Below are 24,520 nucleotides of genomic sequence, written 5' to 3'. Positions count from 1 at the left end.
ATTTTTTATGGTTGCTTTTAATCTTGCATCAAATAGTGAACTGCATACTAGACTTGCATGCATGTACAAATCCCCAGCAGTAAATATTGTGCTAGTACTAGTATTGAACTACAAGAAGCAAGACAGTTGCAAGCCTTTAATTAGAGTTATGTAAAGCTTTTGATGGGACAGTTAGGTCCTAGAGATGTGGTGACAACAGCAAAGGGGGCCCAATTTGATTTTTTGTTATGGGGCTCAAAATTCCTGGCGCGCCCCTGAGTGTACCTATAAGAATTGATGCTGGTTTGAAGGCAAAGGGTAGTAACACCAAATATTGATGTGATTTAGATGTTTTTTTGGTTGCTCACTTTGCATTTTGTAAATTGATCAAAATAATCAATCATTATTTATATTTTTGAAAGCATTCTTAGTTTACAGCATTTTTTCCACACCTGCCTAAGACTTTTGCACAGTACTGTATATACTGTATATATATATATATATATTTCTTTTTTTTTTTTTAAGCAAAGCCATAATCTGTATTGCCTGGGTAATGTACTTTTAATTAATCTAATAGTACTTACTAGTAATTCCACAATTCCTCAGAAAAGTCCTCAGAAAAACACTTCTGTCACTGGAGAATGGCACAAAATCCCTTATGTCATCCCAGCTCCTTAAAGGCCTCATTCCCACACCACACACACACCCTAGCCAACATATTTCTGTGTCATTTAGTTTGTTTGTTTTATTGTAAGAACTAACAACACCCAATGATCCACATTTTTCTTTTACAAGACCCCTACCTGAATTTCTGCACCATATCAACCGCACATTGCACACAAGAGTCTTTGTCATGTAAATCTTTTGTCATTATATGTAAGTTGGGTCATATCTATTTATGTTAAATCACTTGTTTATCTTTATATCAATTATAAAAGAAATTGTCATATTGACAAAATAGGTCATGACAGTTAGTAGGAGATGGGATATTTACCATAGTCACCTTTGTCAAATTTAGACAATTTTCAAACCCTCTGAGAGCGGCGGGAGCGTCACAGCTCCCAGCCGACATCACTGTCTTTAAGAGCAGGCTGGTTTTCAAAAAGTGGAGATACTGATATCATATGAAACCTAACGACATATGGAATCAATTAGCCATGCTAGCTTTTCAGGAAGGGGGCTAAATAACGCTCCAAATTAGGCTAAATTTGTGTGAGGGAAAAACTGGCATGGCCCTTTACAGACATGCCCACTTAATGGCAATCTCATGCATTAAATGTGTAATTTTCACCTATTCTAAAATGATGAATTTGCGTATTCCTCCGTACTGGGGTCCCTAAGCAGTCGTTCCCCCCATGCTGTGTGGAATAGCCAGACCTTCCTCCGCAGCGCTGTGGAGGAAGGTTTGGCAATGCGAGACTAGGTCAGTAAGTACAGCCTCACAGAGCTGCTTGCGGGGCTGTATACTTAGTCTTGTTTTACGCTTCTTCTTCTTCTTGAGAATATATGGCACAGCATCTAAAACACCAAATTAACAGTTTATGTGTGTTTCACAGCTTTTGTGCTATTGCTACTGCGTTTATAAGAGGGTGAAGCTAATGGACTGCAGAAAGTGGAATTGACGATTATTAGAAGAAGAGTGCAGTTCACTAATCACGTTGTGATCTCAGCTCAACTGCAGTACAACAAAAACAACATCAACAACCACTGCTGGAGCTTTCAAAAGGTTTTACTTGGGAACTTGTTGACATATCTCAATTTACTGCAGCCAATGGTTCAGAAATTTGAAAGTGTATTGTGATCTATTATATTATCAGAGTAATAGCTCTTTCCAGACGGGTGTTTACCCCTAATGATCATGTTATGTGAGGTACAGTTATACAGAAGAAGCTGGACTGGTGCCAAGGCAAATTGGATTACGTCTCCCAATGTTCCCTCAAGTGTTTTATTATCCCTGAGCTAAAGGCATAATGTGATTACTTGGCGATGCCCTTTGTTCAGCGCACTATTATCCTGATGCTGTGTCCATGAGTTCATTAACGGCACATTATGACTTGTTATACACAAGCACGCTGCAGAGGCCGCTGAGCTCGTACACTATGAGTCATTCATGTTGCACTCAGGCTGGATGGACTCTTACTGTACGTGGGTTGCAAGTAAAGTTTCACTTTTAAATGAGTGCACTGTAATTGAATAATGGACTGTACGTGTCATATATTATATAAGCAGTATTGAGTGGGTTCAAGTGATGACAGTCATGAATTCTTCCCTCATTTTACATTTAAAAGCAAAAGGAAAACTTTCTAACACAGTGCCAATTGGTAAAATAAGGATGACTAGCGTACATGTGAATAATATGACAATTAGTTTGACAAAATAATCTTATTTTAAGGTTCACTTGCTAGATTTTTTTCTGCAGAGCTTTCAATTGCATCTTCTGGTCTTCATCAGTGGTTGCGGTTTGCTCAGTTGTCATGGAGATTGCCTATGCTTCATTTCCATTGGATGGTTGGCTCAACTTAACTCACTTTTGGTACCAGTACTTCTCTCTGTTTCGTTTTGGATTGCGGATAGGATCACCTCCGTGTAGGCGGGATCCTAAGCTGATCGCCATAGCGACGTGAAACTGCAACTGTGAACATGATCTTCAACGTGACACTCCCTGGATCCTTTCATCTGTCTGCTTCGTCGATTTTCATGTTAACTTTAAACTTTAAATTTACACCCGCCAACGCACCAAATGCCAATAAAAATGAACTTTGGCTGGTATAACATTGTAAAGTTACTAGCCAATTTGGCCTGTGATGAATGAAGCGTCTGTTTTTCAACGACAAGCTGCAGAAACGATCCAACAAGTCAGTGTTTACAGATTGGTCTGTTATGAAGAGATTTGGGCGGTTTTGTGTGTGTTTGGCTTGGAAACTAACGGAACTGCGCAAAACAAACCAAAGTAGCTGAAATGAAATAGTAAACTTAGTTAATATTAACAAAAAAAAGTAAGAGAGTAAAGTAAATGTTTATATTTTAATGTATATCTGCCAGCCATCAACCCAAACAGATATTTTTAAATAAAACATGGATGCTTAAATGTATTCAGCGGCACTCATAATTTCTGATGAATGGTCTATATGAAATAATCACATTGTAAATCCTAATTTTGAAGTAATAGTAACTCTCAAAATGAAACTGATATGCTCATTCACAGACATTAAGTTGTTTCCTGTATATCAGTAGTTTAATTTCAAAGAAATAATGACACTTTATGATCCATTTCTGTGTAAAAGGGCCGGACACACCTCGCGTAAAATATATAAATAGAAGACTGTCCTATTTTTACGCCTGTAGAGCAGATCTCTGCCGACCACTACACACTGCTCTCTTTCCCGGCGTAGCCAGTTTTGTTGATTATAGTGAAAGCGTAGTGTTGGAACGTCCGCTCTGCATTAGTTACACATGCAGTATAGCCAGCCCATAACATGAACCTTTAAGGCGCGGAACGAAAAGGAAATTGCCTGTATGTGTGAAAACAGCTTTATCTCGTGCATCCAGGTTTTTTTGGTGGAATATATAGCATAATTATATAATTTTGTCATTCTTTCAGGGGGAACGCAGGGGGTCACAAAAGACAGCTCAAGACCCATTTGTTTAGACTTGCTTTTTGTTTAGTTTTAGTGTCTTATTCAATCAAAACAAAAAATATTACCTGGCTGACGATGGGAGCAGCAGGACGCAAAAAACGAAAATTACTGTTGTACTAGTCTGGACATCTTGCCATGCCAACCTTGCAATAAAGGTTTCCTAAATGTATATAATAATATAATATAATATAATTTGATGTCAGCTTACTAATTGATTTCGGGTTTTGTGTAGATTTGGACTTTTATACGTTTATTCCACTTTGTTTAAACGGTGAAGTGGAGAGGCCTCGTTCACCTGTCTGGAGCTGGCTGGTGAATGTGACGCTTGCCTTGCTGGATACACCGTGACCCTTTTTGTGGATCTACTGATCGCTGTGGATTACTTTTTTTTGTGTCATTGGATTACGGCAAAATACGGATCTTTTTTTGTCTTTACATTTTATGGTGTGACTGCGCTTGGTTTCTGCGTTTGGAGAGGCATCTCGACAGACTGTAGGTCGAACACTGATTGTTCACTGTTACATTTTAGTTGAATTTAAGTGTCGGGGCATTCCGCCACCATCTGCCTATTGTGTTCCTGACAGCCGGGCCGCGATTGGATTTCATAAGGGCGAATTGTTAAATTGTTACAATCTTTGTTGTTACAATCTTTTGTTTAAAATCTCCTTTAAAAAGAAACATATATGTTTTGGAATAAAATGTTCAGCTTCGGCAGCTTTACCTATGTGCTAAAATATACAATGACTGAGGAAGCCTAGTGACAAGCAATAGCAATAGTCCATAGCAACCAGTGTTGAATTTGTTATTTCCCAGTATCCTTTGCTGAATGGTCTCAATGTATTATTGTTTGTATTATTGTTTTATTTCATGTGAATACTAGTTTACTAGCGGAGTAACGTATTATTTGAAGTGATGCAGTAATGCAGGAAGTGTGCATTTAGTTTCCATGCTTATTGTGTTTCCACAACAATGTTAGTGAGTAAATCTACTGAAATGGCCACCACACCATAACAGAGGAGTGTGATGTGTAAGATCAGAAAGCAAAGGTTAACTCATGTATGTCACGGCTATAAAAAAATCAAAGGGCATCTGTACATCTTTGCTAAGCGTAAACTAGCGCATAAGGCATCAATAAATTGCTTGGGAGGGTCATGCCTCTTTTTCAAATTGTTTTGGAGGGTCATAGAAAATTATTACTGGTGAGGGTCAAGTCTTTTTAGCCTAAAGGTCCCAAAACTCCTCCGGTGGCACCTGAAATAAATAACGAACAGTCCCCAACCAAGGAGGACACGAGGATTAAAAAAACATGATGGACTCTTTTAGAAGAGGTCATTATCTTAGCTCGATTTTCTGCGCGGGAAAGTCACCAGACGACACTATTTTAATAGCTAAATACAGTCTATTTTCTGAACATCGCCAAACTGAGAAATACAGAGAGAGTTGTGTGGAGCTGATAGTCTTAATTAGCTTTCTAGCAACTCATTTGGCAGTGGTTTGAATGTAACAGACATCCATTAATTAAAAAAAGTTACGCACTAAAGCTTTAAGCAACATCAGTTGCTGATGATGTGCTGCACAGTGGTCTTTTTCAACCTGGACCCTATTTTCCCATGTTTTTGTGTCTAAGTGACTGATGGGAACAATAATCTTTCAAATTAGTCTAGTATTAAGCGGATAGTTGCAGTTGGCTACAATGTAACATTGCTGGTCAATTGCGCACCTTCTATTTGTGTCTGCTAAAAGTGCTGTGTGTTGCCACAGGTTCAGATTAATATTCTAAGTGTCTGACAACATTATGGAAAGGATCCCTACAGAGATAGACCTTTTTTTAACATAAAAACATCCCTGAAATCACCATTGCCAAACCCACCAGACTCCATTTAAATAAACAGTAATTTTATCATCATAAAAAACTATTCAGAAACAAAGTAAAACTATCAAAAGCCCGTCTTGTGTCATCTTTCCACTGTTCCACCAATCACCACTCTGGTTTGGTTGGAATAAACCCTGAATTCACCCATTTCCATGTGGAAATATGCTGGCTGTATACATGCTAAAAGTACTGATTATTTAAAGTCTGGTGGGTTTGGTGATGGTGATTTTTCTTCTTGTTGTCATTACTTAAATTTCTTCATGGGGCGACAGAAACTACACACTATAGCTTTAACACGCAATTACATCAAGTCTATTTCAATTCTACTTATAATATTTAGCCTATACAATCACAATTGTTGTTGCACCCCTAACAATAGTCTGGGGTCTGGTTTGGATGTTCATATACAGTAATATAAATATACTGTTAACTGACACTTTTGTGTTCTGTCGGTGGATACACACCACTACAGACTCCCTCAGGAGAGCTGTGGATTTCTCCCCCAGCTAGGTGAGATAGGAGGCAGTTGATTTAATGGAGGGCCATGTGAAGACAAGACTCCCCCTTCCTTTTAACGCCTGAATAAAGATATACCCGCTGTGATAAAGGCTGATAAAAGCGGCAATTCTCACCAGACGTGCTGTCGACGAAGGAGACAAGCTGACAATTATCAGGCCTATCTGCAGTGTAATCACTGAGCTCTACATTGTCCTTTTTCTTCTTTTGATTTTTGTCCGAGCAGACTTCCAATGCTGTTTCTTTTTGATACATGCTGATATGTTGTTAATGATAAAAATGTTTGTCACCGGCTGCGCTTCTCTTCACAGATATTTCTTAAACCACCGAGGTCAAGCAATGTGTGCAAAAAGCTTCAGATGTCATTTTAATCCATGCAGACTGGCGCTTCTGCACCCTGAAGTCATTTTATATAATAGGAGCATTTGATTATCTCATCTAAAATTGGAAAACTCTCTCTGCTTTGCTTTCTCACTGTCTGATGTGCATGGTGTGGCAACAATAATGGCTGCCACTCTGTGCAGAGCCTTTATGCCACTTTTGAAATTGCCAGAATAATGTGTTGAACTGCTGTTGCTGAGTGTAATTCTGATGGAATGGCCATGGTGGCAAATACATATTATGTAAATAATGGCATTAATATATGTGTTGCTGCAGCAGGCAGACAGAGGCTCTGTGTTTGGCATTGTATATGGTTAGTTAACAGCATTACTTTCGGATATGGTCACTCTTGGTGCTCTGTAATCAGAATTAAATACATACATTTTTCATCATATTTGTTAAAGCATGCAAGGAATTAAACTCTGGTTTTCACTCACTCTCAATCAATTTTCACACAGTGTCTAGAACAATGTACAAAGAGATTAACACAGAAGTACAGCTACGACAAAGATAAACCACCATAACTATGTACAAATAGGAAAGAAAATAAACTGGGTTACAAACAGTAAACAATAATGCAAACATAAGTCTATGAGAGTGTAAAGAATGCCAAAATAAATACGGAATAATTAGCAATAACATGAAGGTCCATTCTTTACCTTGAAACTTGCAACTTCTTGCAACGAGCCGGTCTGCAGCGTTCTGAAACCTGCCCATTCACACCAATGAGACGAGACGAGACAGTGTATCATCTCCATAACAACGCCTCTTTGTACTTCCGTCTAACTTCCGACTTTTAGGGTTTTTGTAGCTGGATATATGCTACTCTCTATCTCTCTTGACCATATAACATTACCGTGCTTTCGGGTGCTCGTTGATGCTCCATCTAAAACTCTGCCATTTCGACTAGCTAGCTGTTTGTAACATAAAAATAAAATGGAATATGGATCATTTTATTTCTATAGTTTATAGCTGACTTTACCAGCTGAGTTCTGTATTGGCTGTTGAAACAGGTGACATCCCTTACGTTCTAAAACCAGCCTCTGGAGACTCGACCAGCTGAGTCGAGTTGAGATGGGCCGGTTCTCCCTTGCCTCACAGTGGTTTGGTCCATTGCTTATATCAAACTTCCCTTTTTCCTGAGCCACATTAAACAACCGTGCCTCTGCAAAATAGCCTCAGGAAGGAACTTGTTGTGTTGGAACATGTGTACATTGAAAAGTTGTTTTAGTCGTGCAACAGAAAACTCAGATTGGACAGAGCTAGCTGTCTGGATTTACCCTGCAGAGATCTGAGGAGCAGTCCTCATAAATCCACCGGAGTTTAGAACGCCAACACAAAGAAAGAGGAAGGTGATGGACATCCGACCGAAAATGAGGGACATCTGGCGCAACTTCTGGCAGCACCGGCACTATCCCGTAAATTAAAGTTTGTTGATATAGACTAGTCCAGGAGCTGACTGTGTAATGAGATGCTGTGTTAGTAAATCAGGCGATCAATGTATGCAGATTGTTCAAACTCAATGAAAACAGCAATGGCATTTCCATAGTAAATTACATTACATATGTCATTTAGCTGACGCTTTTATCCAAAGCGACTTACAATTAAGTGCTTTCAACCTTGAAGGTACAAACTCCGGACAACAAGAAGTGCAAGTACATTAGCTTCAAATAAGTCAAACTACAAAGAGCCATATGAAAGTGCAGCTGTACATTTTTTATTTGTCCAAGGTGCAGTCGGAAGAGATGTTTTTAGCCTGCGGCGGAAGATGTGTAGTGATTAGTTTTCCCTCGCTGTGAGGGGGCAGAAAGCAGGTTGGCTGATGCCGAGCGGAGTGGACAGGCTGGTAAATCTGCTCCTCTGTGATTTCTGTGCAGAACAGGTCATCAGCTGCTAGTAATTTTTTGATGATTGGATCAATGTTGGTCTCCTGATTCAGGTCCTGAGAGACTCGAGATCCCAGAATCTGGATCTTTTGTTGTTTTGTTTTTATATGACGCATAAATGGTCTAATTCTTACTCTGCTTTCTGTCAGGTGATGAATGTGAATCTATCTGAGGGAGACAAGGTGGTGTTTGAAGATGTGGGCCACATGGAAAACACCATGCTGGCCAATGAGTCCATCCTGATGAGGGGATTGGTTGTACGCAGCCACAGCAATCAGATCTCCATCCGCTTCCACAGCCGGAGGTCTCAGGGTGGATCAGTCCTGCTCAGATACCAAGGTAAGAGTGTCTCACAGAACAAATCCCACCTGCATGCTGTCGAAAAAGACACAAGTATAAAACTAGAAGTTTGAGAAAACAACCAACCTGACATTTAAATGATTTAATGCTTTTTTGCTGCTTGACATTTTTGTGACTTTAAAGGTCCCAGGTCCCATGGCATGAAAATTTCACTTTTCTTTTTAACATTAATGTGACTTCCCCCAGCCTGCCTATGGTCCCCCAGTGGCTAAAAATGGCGATAGATGTAAACCAAGCTCTGGGTATCCTGCTCTGCCTTTGAGAAAATGAAAACTCAGATGGGCCAATCTGGAATCTGCCTCTTATGAGGTCATAAGGAGGAAGGTTACCTCCACTTTTTCTGCTTTGCCCGCCCAGAGAATTTGGCCCGCCCATGAGAAAGAGAGAGACATAATGGCTTGAAAACAAACGAAGCATGGCAGTTGGTCAAGGCCACGGAACACGTGTAATGTTTTGAATCTGTAGAAAGTTTTGAACAATACACAGATTAATGAATTAATAATAATAATATTTACATGAATAAATACATTTGCATGCAGAAAAGGCACAAAGTGTTGGAGAAAAATTCACCAGAATGCATGAAATGTAGCGTTTGATGCTCACATTTTCCTGGGGGGACGACCACCAGAGACCCCAGTTATGATTTGTCCCCCCTAATGTTGAAACAAACGTTTTCGCTAGATAGTTGGAGATCTCAACCCCCCCCCAATGTTGATCCAAAAGTTACATCCTTGTTTCTGGTCATATGTGTTTTTCTATTTACATTAAGTGACTGCAGACAGGGGCCCAGAATATATGAAATGATGTCCAATACAAGCCCACTTCACTGTATTCTTTGGACTATTCTTTACTGTTCTGGAGATGGACTTGATTTATCTCATGAGATCAAGCATATGAAGTCTGCCTGTCTTGTATTCCTGGCAGGCTGTCGGCTGAGTGTGTGTTATCTATGCAGTGGTGCAACTAAGTACATTTACTCCAGTACTGTACTTAAGTCCAAATTTAAGATACTTGTACTTTACTTGAGTCTTTTCTTTTCATGCCACTTTCTACTTCTACTCTACTTCAGAGATAAATATTGTACTTTTTACTCCACCACATTCATCTGACAGCTTTACTTTACAAAGGACAGTTTTTGCACACACAACCCATATAATTTATAAAATCTGATGTTTTATTATAAATTAAACTAGCCAACAATATAACAAGTCCAGCCTACAAGTCCAGCTGAAATTATTAGACCATTAAACACACAACTGTTTGGATCCTTTATGTCATGTTATTTGATAAATAACCAGCGTGATTCACTGTTATCTAGTGTAACCTCTTTATTGGGTAGCCGTATTCAACCACACATTTTTGTCCCTCCTCATACACAACTCCCATTAAAGATTCCTACCCATATAACATGCAATAATACCACATTTTCTACTTTCTAAAATGTGAGGATTTTTCTACATCGACTTTGTACTTTTAATACTTTAAGTACATTTTCTTGATGATACTTACATACTTTTACTTAAGCAACATTTTCAATGCAGGACTTTTACTTGTAACAGAGTATTTCTTACAGTGTGGTATTACAGTTTTTTTTTATTTTTTATTTATTGCTAGACGACAGTGGGCACAGCTGGAGTCACGTGCAAAACTCTAACTACAGTCTGCACAGCAGCAGTTCATGCGGACCAAAATCTACTTCGTTTTTCATTGCTTGAACACAGTTTTCAAAACTCGACACACTTATTTTAACCACAACCTTCACAACACTGTGGATCGACAGCACTTTGTTCAAATGCTAACACACAGAAACACAAAACAGAATGGATTATCAAACACTGCTGATTGCAATTTTAGTTGAAAGCCTAAGCAGGTGTATTGTTTTAGACTTGTTAGTGAACACATAACTGTATGTATATATATATATATATATATATATATATATATATATATATATATATATGTATATGTGTGTGTGAAGAGTTGTGTTGCTTGGAATGAGTTTTGCAGGTGATGTGAACTGTTTAGCTCAGGTGACTGTTGGTAATGCAGACTGTAGTTAGAGTTTTGCACATGTGGCTTCAGTTGTGACCACTGTCGTTTAGCAATTGAAAAAAACTGTAAGGCTTTTACTTAAGTGAAGGATCTGAATACTTCTACCACCACTGATTACTTGTTAACCCAATGACAATAACTTGGGTTCATCAGTCATCCACATGATTAACAAATACATTATATTTGTAACTGCTTGCTTACATGTACAAGACTTGATCCTGCAGCCAGCTAATGACAGAGGAGTGACCTGAATGTAATTTTCTGCAGCTGCCTTTGTGGTGAAAATCCATGAAGGATTTTTTAAATGTGATGGTGTTTTACGTAACAGCCCCAGGAGACAGAGACGGGGTCAGCGCTGGTGCTGCAAGTCAAATTTCAGCCCCCAAAACCTGTGTACAGATTCCGCTCCTTGATATCTCTTAATTTATGCTAGTTTCGATTGATTGCCATCCAAAGCGCAGATGGCGTGTGCAAACTTCTCCCCTGCTAAATAGTGGAATCAACATCATTACCTGCTGCTTAAAAGCAATCTGTGCCGTGTTTGCTAGTTTCTCACCAAATGCTGCAATGGGAGAATTGTGTGTGTGTGTGTGTGTGTGTGTGTGTGTGTGTGTGTGTGTGTGTGTGTGTCAGTCAGGGGCTTTTGCTTAATTTTATATAATTTAACATCTATGAGTTTTGGACTGTTCAACAATTTGACAAAAGACATCAATTCAGGCTCTGGTGAACTTATATTGGACACTTTTCAGGATTTTATGGACATTTTTAGACTAAATAATCAATTTAGAGATGAGTCCTCAGTAAAATATGGACTGTGAAAACTAAGGTGGGTCTGATTATGTAGGCTACAGCTGTTATACGTTTTATCAACGTATAAGTAAGTGGCTATATGTAACTTTCAGTTTGTGTGATTTCAGCGGCCCCTTTGGACAGGTCTTTTATTTAAGGTGCTTTATTGCACACTGTAAATTACTGAGTTAGCGTTACCAGGAGGTCATTTGTTGCGAAATCATTAATTTACAATAAGAGAATACGTTACAGATGCATCGTTGCATTTCAAGTGTTGCATTATGCTAACTTAGCCTACTTTGGATGTGTTGAGCTAAACCGGGTAACGTTATCACTGTCACTGTGTCACGAGCCAAAGCAATAATAGTTTGTTGAAGCAACCAACGTAATAATAACTTATATTAATATAGCACATTTCATGAAACCCACGGACGCTTTACACAAGTACAGGGGGATGAAGGAAAGAAAATAGTAGGCCAACACAAACACAGACTGAAAAAGATTAAAAACCGGGCGCTAAATGGAAGGGGGACGTAATTTAATGTTGGCTACTGACTACAACCACGTCACACATTGTAAAGTTATTTTATGAATGAAAAATACATTTTACATACCTGAGGGCCATTTGGGGTCAGTTTTGAATCATTTACAATCCTGTAATTGTCTCCATCTGTTGAAAGCCAGACCGAGTGTGTGACTTGGAGTTCGCCCGTTGTCTTTCACTTTCCCTTTTAGCTTTTAGTTGTTCTTCGTTTAATTTCCTTCTTTCCTGTGATGGCCCTGCCCCAGTATCAGCCATTACTACAGCATATAACTTCTAAAATTAAATTAGGCCTATATAAAGAAATCTCCTGCTACCTTTTACCTGGCTGGATATGCTAACACAGGCTTTTCTGGTGTTCAATGAAATCTGTGACCCATCAGAATGGGTCACTGTAGCGCCATCTACCTACCGCAAATCATTTTGGGACTTTGTGTGAAAAATCGGACGTGGGCAAAGGCATTAATAAAAACTATATAAAAATAGCGTTCTTGTCACTGTTAGTCTCGTTTGCTGTTACAGGTCATTTATGATCATTATATGAAAAATTACACAGTTTCAGAAACGTTAAAAAGTTATTGGGTTGGACTCGGTATCAGCAGATACATTAAGTTGAGCAGATACAACATTAAGTTAAAGGACTCGGATCAGGGCTGGGGCCAGAAAAATTCGGGGATTCCGATCAGGACAACCCTACAATAGACCAAGGGTGTAACTTTGGGTTCAACATTGGGGGGGGGTTGAGATCTCCACTTTTAAGAAAAATTGAAATGTTGAGCGTCAAACACTTCCTTTATTGGCATTCTGTTGATTTTTTTCTCCAACAATTTGTGCCTTTTCTGCATCAATTTATGGTGCAAATGTCTTTATTTATGTAAAGGAAATTATATAATGTTCTTGGGTTGGGGGGGCAGCATCGCTGCCTGTGTGAATAGTTTTGATGCGAAATATACGCGTAGCGATTATTTCGCATTTTCGCGTCGCTTATTCGTCACGCCCCCGGTGTGTTTCTGACCTGGCTCCTGACAGGAGTTGGATCTACCAATCAGGTTTCTTGACACTATTAATCTTTACAAAATACTTTGTATAAGAACATTCAGGACTATTTGGAAAAAGTGAAAATTCCTGCATTACCCTCATAGAATAATTGTCAAAATGCCATAGTTTGTAAAGAAATAAAGGTTTATCAAATTGTTGTTAAATTTAGTTGTTAAATATGTGTATGCCATATATTTTCTTCTTTCTGAATTCTCGGAAAAGCCATGATATTTTTTTTCTTCTAATTTGAACTGATTATTTGTTTGTTAGTATATTTAAACAGTCTGAGTCAATTTAATGGCTGTACTCCTCCCCCCAACATAATAGGAGGGTTTAAGGCTTAAAGAGCAGGTTAAAACCAGTAATAACTGTCAGCTTCTCCCAGCTTCCCTTAATGAGTGTGTTTGCACGGACCCATTGATTAGACCCCAGACAGAACAATACAAGTTAAAGCTCCCAGACCTTGAGAACAAACTTTCCACAGATATGCACCACGGAAATACTCAATTTTTGTTCACCATTCAAATCCCTCCAGAAGCTAGCCTTCCCTGCCTGGCTTTTTGTCAGAAAAACTGAAAGAAAAGGCCTGTTGATAAATACATTCAATGTTTGGGATTGCAATGTCTTGAGCAGTGAGGTAGTGCATGTGTTGGCTGAGATAGGATTCAGCACATTGAGTTGCTGTTGCAACATATTGTTCCCAGGCAGAGAAAGGAAAGTGCAGGCCAGGCAGCGGCGTAGGAGAATGACAGACAGGCACCATGGATATGAGACTGTGTTCATGGTTGAACATGCTCAGTACATGCTCACATGAGTTCGCAATATGTCACTTCTGACATGCATACAACATCCATTTGGAAATTTTTACCACATCCCCAGTCAATATTCACTTATCAGGAAGCTACTACACAGCCTATGTGAGGGTGGACTCATTGATTCAGCGTGAGGAGATACACAATATGTGACCCACAGAAGTCATCTTTCCATGTCTTTTCCATCCCCATGCCAAAATGGTTAATATGTGTATGTACTGCTATAATATGTAGGATTAAAATATTTATGTGATGGGTAAAAATGTTAGTCTCAAAATTTTGAAAGACTTTTACTGATTTAGCCACAAACTATAAATTCTTATAATCATATGGGAGGCTATTGGGTGGGTTATAATTTAAGATTCTGTAATCAATCATGGGGATTACGTGCATAGCAGGTCACACTAAAGTGAGACTATGTTATTTTCAAAATAGGAGTAACAATATTCCTCTTAACAAATTAAAAGATGAATTCTCAAGCAATAAAACACACCCTTACGGCCGATTTATGGTCCAAACATCACAGCTTTTGCCGTACCCCGTGTAAGTGGCCTGGAGTTTATAACGCGTTGATGTGTGCGTTGATAGCAGGGCCGGCACATGTGTGTGTGGGGGGACTTCAAGTAATGAGATTGCACCACTGGTTCCAGTGAAGGCTTCTCAGGTTCTGTGTAACAAACCATCTGGCGCGTCAGGTTAAATAAACCCTTTGGTCAAACACAAGACAGACAAAACACTCAGTGTCTGCTCTGCAAGAATGCAGACCCAGCTATAGTCAGATGTATATAGGAGTGCACACCATATGGACTGTCTTTGTGAAAAACAAGTTTTTGGTGATACCAAACATTTACATGAAATTATTATGAAAATAATATAGTCCTTCGAATGTAAAAAAGCTGTTTCAGAGAATGGTCCACTCTGATAAAAACAGAAGTAGTCTCTCTTAGCAATAAAATGGTCAAATATATTGATATTAACTGTTGTCACAAAGTACCAGCAATCAACTGCTTCAATTTAAAATTACTGGTCTCAATATCTCCTTTTCAGAAGCCCACAAAAACCCTACAAGACAATACAGTTAATGTAGATGATGTAAAGTGAATTTAGGAACTGCATGCTTATTTAAATTATTTGATTGAAAAAACACTCAGTAGTCTTCCATTTGACTCTTGCATTGCAGGAGTGCTGGTGCTGGGATATCGAGCTACAGTAAATGTTGAGCAGCGGATGGGCCAGCTCATTCTGTTCCTTGGATAATTATAAACCATTGACATGCTGACAAATTAATTTAAAATGGGCATGTATCTAATAATCTTTTGGTTATTATGAAGATGTAATTGCAACAGGATTTCCCCATTAATTAATTATGGAGGGAGTCAAATTGACTTTTTTATTCCTGCATTTAATTACTGCCATATCAGAAATTTTCATGAATAACACACAAATAGGTTTGACATTCAGTTGAGTCCGTCAAGCATTAAAAAGACATGGGGTGATCTCTTTAGTGTCAAATTACACAGTGTTTAGCTGCCGAGGGAAGAAAAAACAAGTGTTCGTGTCACTGAAAAGTCTGACTTTGTGTTTCAACCTTTACATTTAGTTAGCACTAGTGATGGCCAAATAAAGCTTTGTGAACCATTTTATTTATTTTCTGAGGCAACTAGGTGGCACTCTTGGTTTAAAGAAAAAGGCTCAAGAAATGGCAATTCAGTGTGCTCTCAACCCTTTGTTAAAACAGAGAGTGCAATATAGTGGGCTCAGACAATAAAGAAAATGCTTCATTAATCTTCATTTGGCCATCACTACTATTCACACATCAAGCAGACACAGAGCAATGTCATCAGTCATTTGGAGCCATGGTTCTGGCCACCTGATGAATGTAAATCCAATATTCTCTCTCATTTTTAGCTCTGGTTTGGTCTCCACAATCTCCTAGGGAAATATATGGCTCATTCCACTTTCTTGACCAGATAGTTTGGTGATTGTGCAGTTTATCAGACCTTTGCCACTGAAAACAGCTGTCTGCAGCTGGAAACAATGTTAATGAGAGTGGAGATAGCGGGTCAGAGAACCAAAAATAATTAGTTTTAAAACCTTAAAAAGCTCTGTAGAAAGAACTTGTGTTGTCTGCAGGACTCATCATTACCAGAAACCACTTTAATATCACACATAGTAATTTGAGTCATTGTTAATCTAAAATGACAAAAACCCACTTTGTGTAGAATTTTAAAAAAAATTCCAACTTTGGCGCCCCCGATTAGTAAAAAAGAAAAAAGACACTGTGGCTGACACCAACACACGCTGAAGTTAGAAGTGCATAGACTGCACCACTTTTCAACATTGTTTTATTTTTCTACAAGCCAAAAATATCCCATTAGAATGTTTTGATCATAAACAAAAATGTAATGGCTTTCAGTAAATATGTTTAGCTTGGTATCCAATGTATAGCAGACAACCAAACAATGACAATATCGATGCTCATTGTGTTACACAGACAGAAGTCATGAAGCTCCTGTATTTATAGGCTCTCTGTTTTTCCACTTGCTGTGTAAAAGGAATAATGAAGTGTGGGATTTCCATAGCAACCGGCTAGCATTTAATCCTGAAATTTAGCAGTGCATAGGTAATGTTTCACTGCAGAACTCAGATATTATGTTGAATTTTCTTAAAGGGGTGATAGAATGATTATATAGGGTATTTCACACTGTTCCTTAAGGTCTCCTAATAGGGTATGTAACATTGATTGGACTGAAAATTGCCCTAGTGCTATTTTATGGGCCCTTAACTACCCTGTGAATATGGCCCTATTTGTAACAAGAGCTTTTCTTCCAAATATGGTATGCTCATGAATATTTAGATGAGCTGTGCGCTGATTGGTTTGAGTGAACCACATGCACATACATTGGAGACGAGAGAGCAGGTCTCATATTTCATGTTTGTCTGCTATTTCATTATTAAATTCACTTCTGAGACTTTTTTACTGATGCAACGACGGCGACATCTTCCAAGCTGTCACAAGACGTGTCGGACTTTAGGAGCTCCACACAGTCTGACAAGAAAGTGGTGCCTGCTGGGCTCCATACCCAGTGAAAGTCACCGTTTCTGGGTTACTGGACTACCGGGGCTCGGGGCTCTGCGGAACTCCGCAGAGCTGGCCGGCTGCCAGCATAACTATCGTATATTTACAGTTTGAATTTCGTCACGTCATGTATATCACAGCTACCCTAAGGTCTTACAAAGCTAACACTTGTGTCCGATTTCAATTTAATGCATTTTTGTGAATATAAGGGGTTTCGTTAGCTGCTAGTGTCCCTTCAATCCTATGGGTAAAGATCGCGGCTAGTTAGCTACACTTTCGGCATAACTAGAGTATATTTACAGTTTGAATTTCGTCACGGCATGTATATCACAGCTACCCTAAGGCCTTACAAAGCTTATCTAACACTTTTGTCCGATTTCAATTTAATGCATTTTTGTGAATTTCAGAGGTCTAGGAGGAGGCTAGCTAGCTCTCATTGATAGAGCTCCATCCAGTTCGCCGCGGGCTCTATCAATGAGACTCGCGGACAAGAGGCGTTTATTTCCCCAATCGTTTGTTTAAATAACTCAACACACATATCCATTTTAAGATTAACTGGAACCTGTGGTAAGAGATTGCGGGCGTAACAAGCTCACTGACCGCGCTCTCACACACACCGGCCATTTAGCGGGAAGAGGGGAGGGAGAACAGTGAGCTGCAGGCCATGGAGCTCTGTCAGGGCAGCGGTGTTTGGTAGTCCAGTAATCCAGAAACGGTGACTTTGCGCGGGTATGGAGCACCATCTAGCTCACAGCAGGCCGGGGTCTGTGAAGGATGACAGGCCGGGCGGCGAGGCAGCAACCCAGGCAGCACTGGCCGCTGAACTCCAACACACAGTCGGACAAAATTTGCAATTAGCCATCAATTTTCGTAAAACTGCCGATATTTGACCTCTACATAGTTGATTTCTCGCATGAAAAAGTCTCAGAACTGACTTTAGTGGTAAAATAGCAGATGAACAATGTATACAATTTCTGAGATCTGCGCGACCTATTCAGAAGACTACCTGATCTCAGATCAGTGGTGTAGCCTATGTAAATGTTGGGGCGTGACAAAGATAGAGACTAGAGCCAAATAAGGAGGTTCGTTGAGATTTGCCCGTTTTCAGAGGCAGTTTCAAATTGTGAGATTTGCAGAGGAAAGAGGTGTCAATGGGATTTTGAGGTTCTATGTATGTCCTATTTACCCACCAAATGTCGTTATTCAACTATGACAAGGTAAAATCGGTTTTGCATTCTATCACCCCTCTAAAGAAATATGGACTAAAAGTGTTCGTTATGTAGTCAGCTAATCAGTTGTTTGCTGTTTTGCCTAAATGTTTTAGTGCACACCACAGGCCGTTCATGCTTTAGTTTTATGTGAATGACATTCACACCTGTCTTCTCGTTATTGTGTCTCACTGTCCTCCATTCTAACTCTGACTCACACAATCTGTCATGGCACCACAATGATGACAAATCTCTCAGAGGAATGATGCATGTCCTAGTTCTCTTTTTAAATGATAATACAGTTCAGTTTAAGCCATAGAATGCAAGTTGATCTAAATATGTCCAGATGGGTCTTATAATATATAAACTCCATGCAGCGTTTTGCAGTCCAGAGTTGGCTGTACAGTAAAGCCTCCCTCCCTCCGTACAGACAATACCCAGTCCCACAGAGGACATGACATTGTGTGAAATTGGATCCCATCACTGAAGGATATTTCCCACCCACAGTGTCCTGTCCTGTAAAAGCCTGTCACGGCCAATTATTCTCAAAGAGGTCTGATGAGCGAGGCGTAGATGAATCCCCTCCATTGGTTTCTTTATTGATGTCCAGGCACAGAGGGAGATGTATGTATTTTTCATCAGTCCATGTAAAATGCAAGACTGCTAATAGACCATTTGTCTTTGTTAGCAAAAGGAAATTTCATTGTGCCATAGATATAGAACATCAGCGGGGCTGTCAGGATGCAGGACAGGATTTAAGAGCCTGGTACTGGGAACTGGGACTTACTTTTCCAATCAATATATTATGAGAATATTTGAATGCTTTAACCCTTGTGTTGTCTTCCCGTCAACCATGAAAAAAACACTTTTGATGTCCCTATCTCAATGTTTTAGAAGCTTTTTTTAAAAGTTTTTCTTTTTTTGTGGGAGTTTCTTCAACATTTTGGTCACTTTTTGCATAAATGTTTTTCCGGCATTTTTGTCAAATTTGACCTGACCTTGACTCTTTCTTCAAACGGAAATGAAAAGAGAAAATCAGAATGTACTGCACAACAAGACCAAAAGGTTAATAAAAAGGCTAATTCAGTCTTTTATTTAAGGGACTCACAAATGACATTTTGAAAATGAATGGTCAAAATTGAAGCAGAGAGGGAATGACATTATCAGTGTATTACAAAATGATTTGGAAACTGTTATTATAAGGGAAAATAATTACATAATGTTGCTTTTAAAATTAAATTAAACTGTTAAGAGAATTCAGGACATTGGAAAGAGCAGTTTAATAAAACAAATCTAACTCAAGGTCTACTTACTGGCTTTTTCTGGGCTTTCAACTTCATCACATGAGTCATGTTTGGACCCAAGGTTCTGGGTTTAAGTCCCCAGAACTATTTTTTAATGGAACTAGAAGGCTCATTCAGCTCATTGATTTCTGTGTTTTTCACCACGGTCTAAAGACCTGTGAAGATTAAATCAACACCACAGGCTGCTGGTGATCGCAGGTGGTCTTTTTAAAAATGAGTCGGGAAGCCGACAGTAAAGCCTAAATACTGTCAATGTTATCAAACAAAGAGAAATGCTTTTCCCTCAACATAAAATGGTCATAATTTGATATGACTACTTCCTTGTTCTATGAATGAAATGGTCGGGTAGTTGAAGCAGCCATGATTGTGTGTGTTTCACCAATCAGCGACGGTCATCCCTGCAAACCCCACCCTGAAGGTTCCTGCACCTCCAATCAGGCTCCAATCATAAACTTTTTGGGGGATAAAAAAGCCCCGGAAAATAGAACTTAGGGAACTTAATCAGTTGATGACTTCCCCTTGGTTCGGTTTCGTTTCACACAGAAAAATCCAAGCGTACCAAAATGCGTCATTACAAACCAGGCAAAGATGTTTACTCCGCTTATTCATCAGATGTGTCTGGGGCGGGAGCAAGAAAGTAAATACAGGAAGAAGGTCCTGTGTTCTGGACTAGTGCTCGTTTCTTGCATCTCCATGGTCAAACTAGCTCATTTCATTTAAATAATCAGACATTGTTTTCGCGAGCAACGTTACTACGTCTGCTCTGGTCACCGAGACTTGCTCTGCCGGTGTCTGTCTCCAACTTTAGCAGCGGCAGCTACAGTTTACATGTTCTGCCGCATCACAGATTGCAAAGCACACCTGACTAAAGGAGCCATTTAGCTCAGACTTGCGGAGTACACGGTGCAGTTCGAGGTCAGATCTCATCACAAACGAACCTCCTCATCAAGCAGGTCTTGGTACGCTTGTTTGGTCCGCTTTTGGTGCGCACCCTAGTGTGATTGCCGCATTCAGACCTGCCCAAACGAACCGCACCAAGGGGGGAAAACTACGGTGGCCGACAGGGCGCCCTGCAACTTAAGAAAACACACACAGATAGACAAAACACAAGCAAATTAAGAAAACAACTTCATTAATTTGACAACACATGCGCAGCATTCAGCAAACGCGCTGCAAATGCACACAACACAACCAAATACATAAACGCACTGCAAATACACACAACACAACCAAATAGATAAACGCGCTGCAAATATGAAACGATGCAAAAAGAAAAGCACACCAACCCAGAAAATAAATGCAACAAAAAAACGCAGCATCCAGATTATACAACGGAAGTTCTCCAGACCTCTAGAGGGAACAGCTAAGTGGAACAGCTTGATTTTCGAACCCACGGGGAGAGAACGCGCTGCCTTTTTATTAGAGTCGGGTATGGCTGCAGCCTGGAGAACTCCATAGACTGTATATTAAATTCATATTATTATTATTAATAACATAATATATTAGTAATATACAATCTATGCTCTCGTCTCATGCCCTCCTGGCTGATGCAGTTTTAAATGTTTATTATTACTACGAGTTTACAGACGTCTCTGCTGATTGAGTATCACCTGTGACCTGAGCCGAGACACACCCACCAAACGAGAGAAAACATATCTCAAACATAGACTTAATATTTACAGTCTATGCAGTTGCTCTATCTCTCTCTCTCTCTCTCTCTCTCTCTCTCTCTCTCTCTCTCTCTCCCTGTGGGGTTGAAAATCCAGCTGTTCCACTTAGCTGCTCCCTCTAGAGGTCTGGAGAACTTCCGTTGTGTAATCTGGATGCTGCGTTTTTTTGTTGCATTTGTTTTCTGGGTTTGTGTGCTTTTCGTTTTGCATCGTTTCATATTTGCAGCGCGTTTATCTATTTGGTTGTGTTGTGTGTATTTGCAGTGCATTTATCTATTTGGTTGTGTTGTGTGTATTTGCAGTGCGTTTATGTATTTGGTTGTGTTGTGTGTATTTGCAGTGCGTTTATGTATTTGGTTGTGTTGTGTGTATTTGCAGAAAAGCAATGAGTTCCTCAGAAGGTTGCTAGTTCGGAGAAAAGTTCCTGCAGTCGAAAAGTAGCTAAGGTCTTTATCAGTGGATGGCAATTGCAGAGGGGTTTGTGCAATCACAACACATGCACTTGCAACACTTTGATGTCTCCATGGCAACTGCGCAAACTCTGTCTGCTGATCATTTGTGGGTCGCGGTTGTTTGTCAAACTAGTATTTTCCAAATTCAAGAATGATAATTAGTATTTAGAAACACCTGCAGTTTCTAACACAAGCCTTCCTGTTAAAAATGTGTAGTCTCAAAGCCCCAGCTTATATCAGCCTGATGACATCATCAGGGTTATTTTCTTGACAAGGCTCCTCCACAGCCACAGACACATTACAAATTCAAGCAGAAGGAATGTCAGAAAAAATGATGTGAGAAATAATACAGTACTGTTATTGCATGGCTGGTCTTCTGTCTTCTGTTAGTTCTGCTTTAGCTCCTGCAAAGTGACTTTTTAGCAGCTTTTAATTTGCTGCAGTATACTGTCTCCTGCTGTGTTGAAGTGGCTCTCATTGTAATATAGTTATTTATGAAATTATGATAATAAGAGGGGCCACGATTGCATAAACTCTCACTCTCTCTATCTCTCTCTCTCTCTCTACTTCCCCTCTCACACACAGACACAATTTCCTCTCAACAACAACTATAAATTAGTTTCAGTAGCCATTTGTACAAATTTACATTTTATTTCTTTGCTACATTCCAGACGTGTTAAAATACAATATGCAGTAATGTCATTTTTAGCAGCGCTGCTTCACACATCTCTTTAATCTGTCAGTGACTAAAAGGCTGCAAATCCTTAGCAGACAGCACCTTAACATCCAACGCCAAAGAGCCTTCTCCATAGCTGTAGTCAGTGTCAGTTGGGTTACAGAGAACTAGTGATGGCCAAATGAAGCCTCATAAAGTATTTTCTTTACTGATAACATTTACAACTAATTACACAACTGTTAATATTTTTTGTACATTTTCGTAAATATGTTTGCACAAATCTGCAATTTGGAAGGCCAACACAATACATGTTGCCCATCCCTATATCTGTGATCTGTATGCCTGTGTTCCCTTTTTGAAAAGGTCAGGGTCGAACCCTGTGACCCAACGTTATTTGAATACATTCTTAAACAAATGATTAGTGATGGCCAAATGAAGCCTCATGAAGATTCATGAAGCATTTACTTTATTGTCTGAGCCCTCTAGATGGCACTCTCTGTTCAACAATGGGTTGAAATCCCACTGAATTGCCATTCCTTGAGCCTTTTACTTTAAACGAAGAACGCCATCTAGTAGCCTCAGAAAATAAATAAAATTGTTCATGAAGCTTTATGAAGCTTCATTTGGCCATCACTAGTTTCCATACCAGCTTCCGTGGCAATCTGACTGGTTGTTGTTGACTCTCTCTCTGGCTAAAGTGTTAGACTTACAGATTAACTGGCAGTGTAATTTCCATGCTAGCAGGGCCAAAATAGAAACAGTGAGTTTTGGAGTGTGTACCAAGGCTCAGTCCTTGTCATCCCCCTCTTTCTCTCATCCCTTTCCTGTCTACAGCTGAAAAGCCCAAAAAATATTCTTAAAAAAACACTTATCATAGGACTGGACAGTGCGTCATATAACAATCCTCAATGGTTGGCTGCAGGGAAGACATTAGCATCAGCTGCTGATAGTTCACCTCAGGAGTTCCTCCAGTGTCCCTATCATTACTAACCCCACGTGTCCTTTCACTGGCCCGTAGAGCAGCTGGCCATCAGTGGACGAGGGCTCTAGGTGCTGCTGGGTGATTTACCTCTGGGTGGGAGGTCGAGCGCTCCACCATGTTAGGCTAATTGAAAGAGAAACGGCAGGATGATCTTGCTTTAACAACACGTCCACGTACTGCAGCCGCAGGCCTTTGCAGAGTGGAGAGGCTGCTGCTGTACAGCATAAATAAAATGGATTGGTGTGGGGGTTCTACTGTATGTCTATGGCTCATTGACTTTCAGTGAGTGGGGGAATAAAGAAGAGAGCTGCATTTTCACTGCAACATAGATTAGACCACAGTCTGCCAGCACTTTGTTTCTTCCCTTGTTCTTTGTATTTGGCTCATCCTGCATTGTGGCGGCCCTCTGCTTTATGTATGATCTATGGGCTGTGCCTTCATCCTCTCCTTCCTGTTGGCTATTTATCATTGTTGATGGCCTCTTGAGGATGGAGAGACGCGAGGTGCAGCCCCAGTGGATTCTCCTCAGAGTAGCTAGGTCTTCTCCATCTCTCTCTTTGTTTTGCTCTGCTCTTCTCCCTGTCAAGACTCAGACTGCACTCCCAGTGGATTGCAGCCAAATTAGGACAATGCAGAAAACGTCTGCAATACAGTTAAAACGGCAGTAATACAACAGTAATTCACTAAAAGTTATCTCATGAGCTTTACTGCAGTTTTGATGGTTTTGGTTGTCATTTGTAAAGCCTTTTTATCCAATTTTAAAAATATTATCACAAAAATCAGGTCAACGTCAAATTTTAGGTTTAGACTTTAGATTTTTCTTTTTCAAATGTTGGGTCATTTTATTTTACGTATTTGGGGTCGCTTTTTATATAAAAATGACTCAAACTGATTAATCGATTATCAAAATAGTTGCCGATTAATTCAGAAGTTGACAACTAATCGATTAATTGATTAATCTTTGCAGCTCTAGTTAAACACAAAAACATTTATGTAAAATACAGAATTGTTCACTAAATAAAACAAAATATTATGGATCAACCAATTATTGGCCTGGACGATTATCAGGGCCAATATTTGGCAATTTGCAGATTATCTCTTTTTGGTGTTTTATTTTACCGATAACCGATTAAGTTAATGAATTTAAAAGTGCACAACTTTGGTTTTGCTACAGCTCTGTAAGCAGTCTGCAACACTTGCAAACAAACTGTAATGATTGCTTAAATCATTTAAACAAGCTTTTATGTTGGAGTTTTTAACTTTCCAAAATGTTAATTTTGACTA

At 39.5% G+C, this 24,520-nt stretch overlaps 1 protein-coding gene across 1 annotated transcript in view; it reads left to right on the top strand.

The window, feature by feature from the left end:
* Positions 1-24,520, top strand: part of sez6b (seizure related 6 homolog b) — a 218,763-nt gene that overhangs the window by 93,995 nt on the left and 100,248 nt on the right. The window contains exon 3 of the mRNA XM_078244986.1: positions 8,423-8,612. Within this exon, the coding sequence (XP_078101112.1) occupies positions 8,423-8,612 (190 nt within the window). The remainder of the gene's footprint in view (positions 1-8,422; positions 8,613-24,520) is intronic.

Source organism: Sander vitreus, chromosome 3, assembly GCF_031162955.1.
Source record: "Sander vitreus isolate 19-12246 chromosome 3, sanVit1, whole genome shotgun sequence".
Lineage (NCBI taxonomy): Eukaryota > Metazoa > Chordata > Actinopteri > Perciformes > Percidae > Sander > Sander vitreus.
Note: the sequence above shows the minus strand (reverse complement) of the source record. Positions and strands in the feature narration are given on the sequence as shown.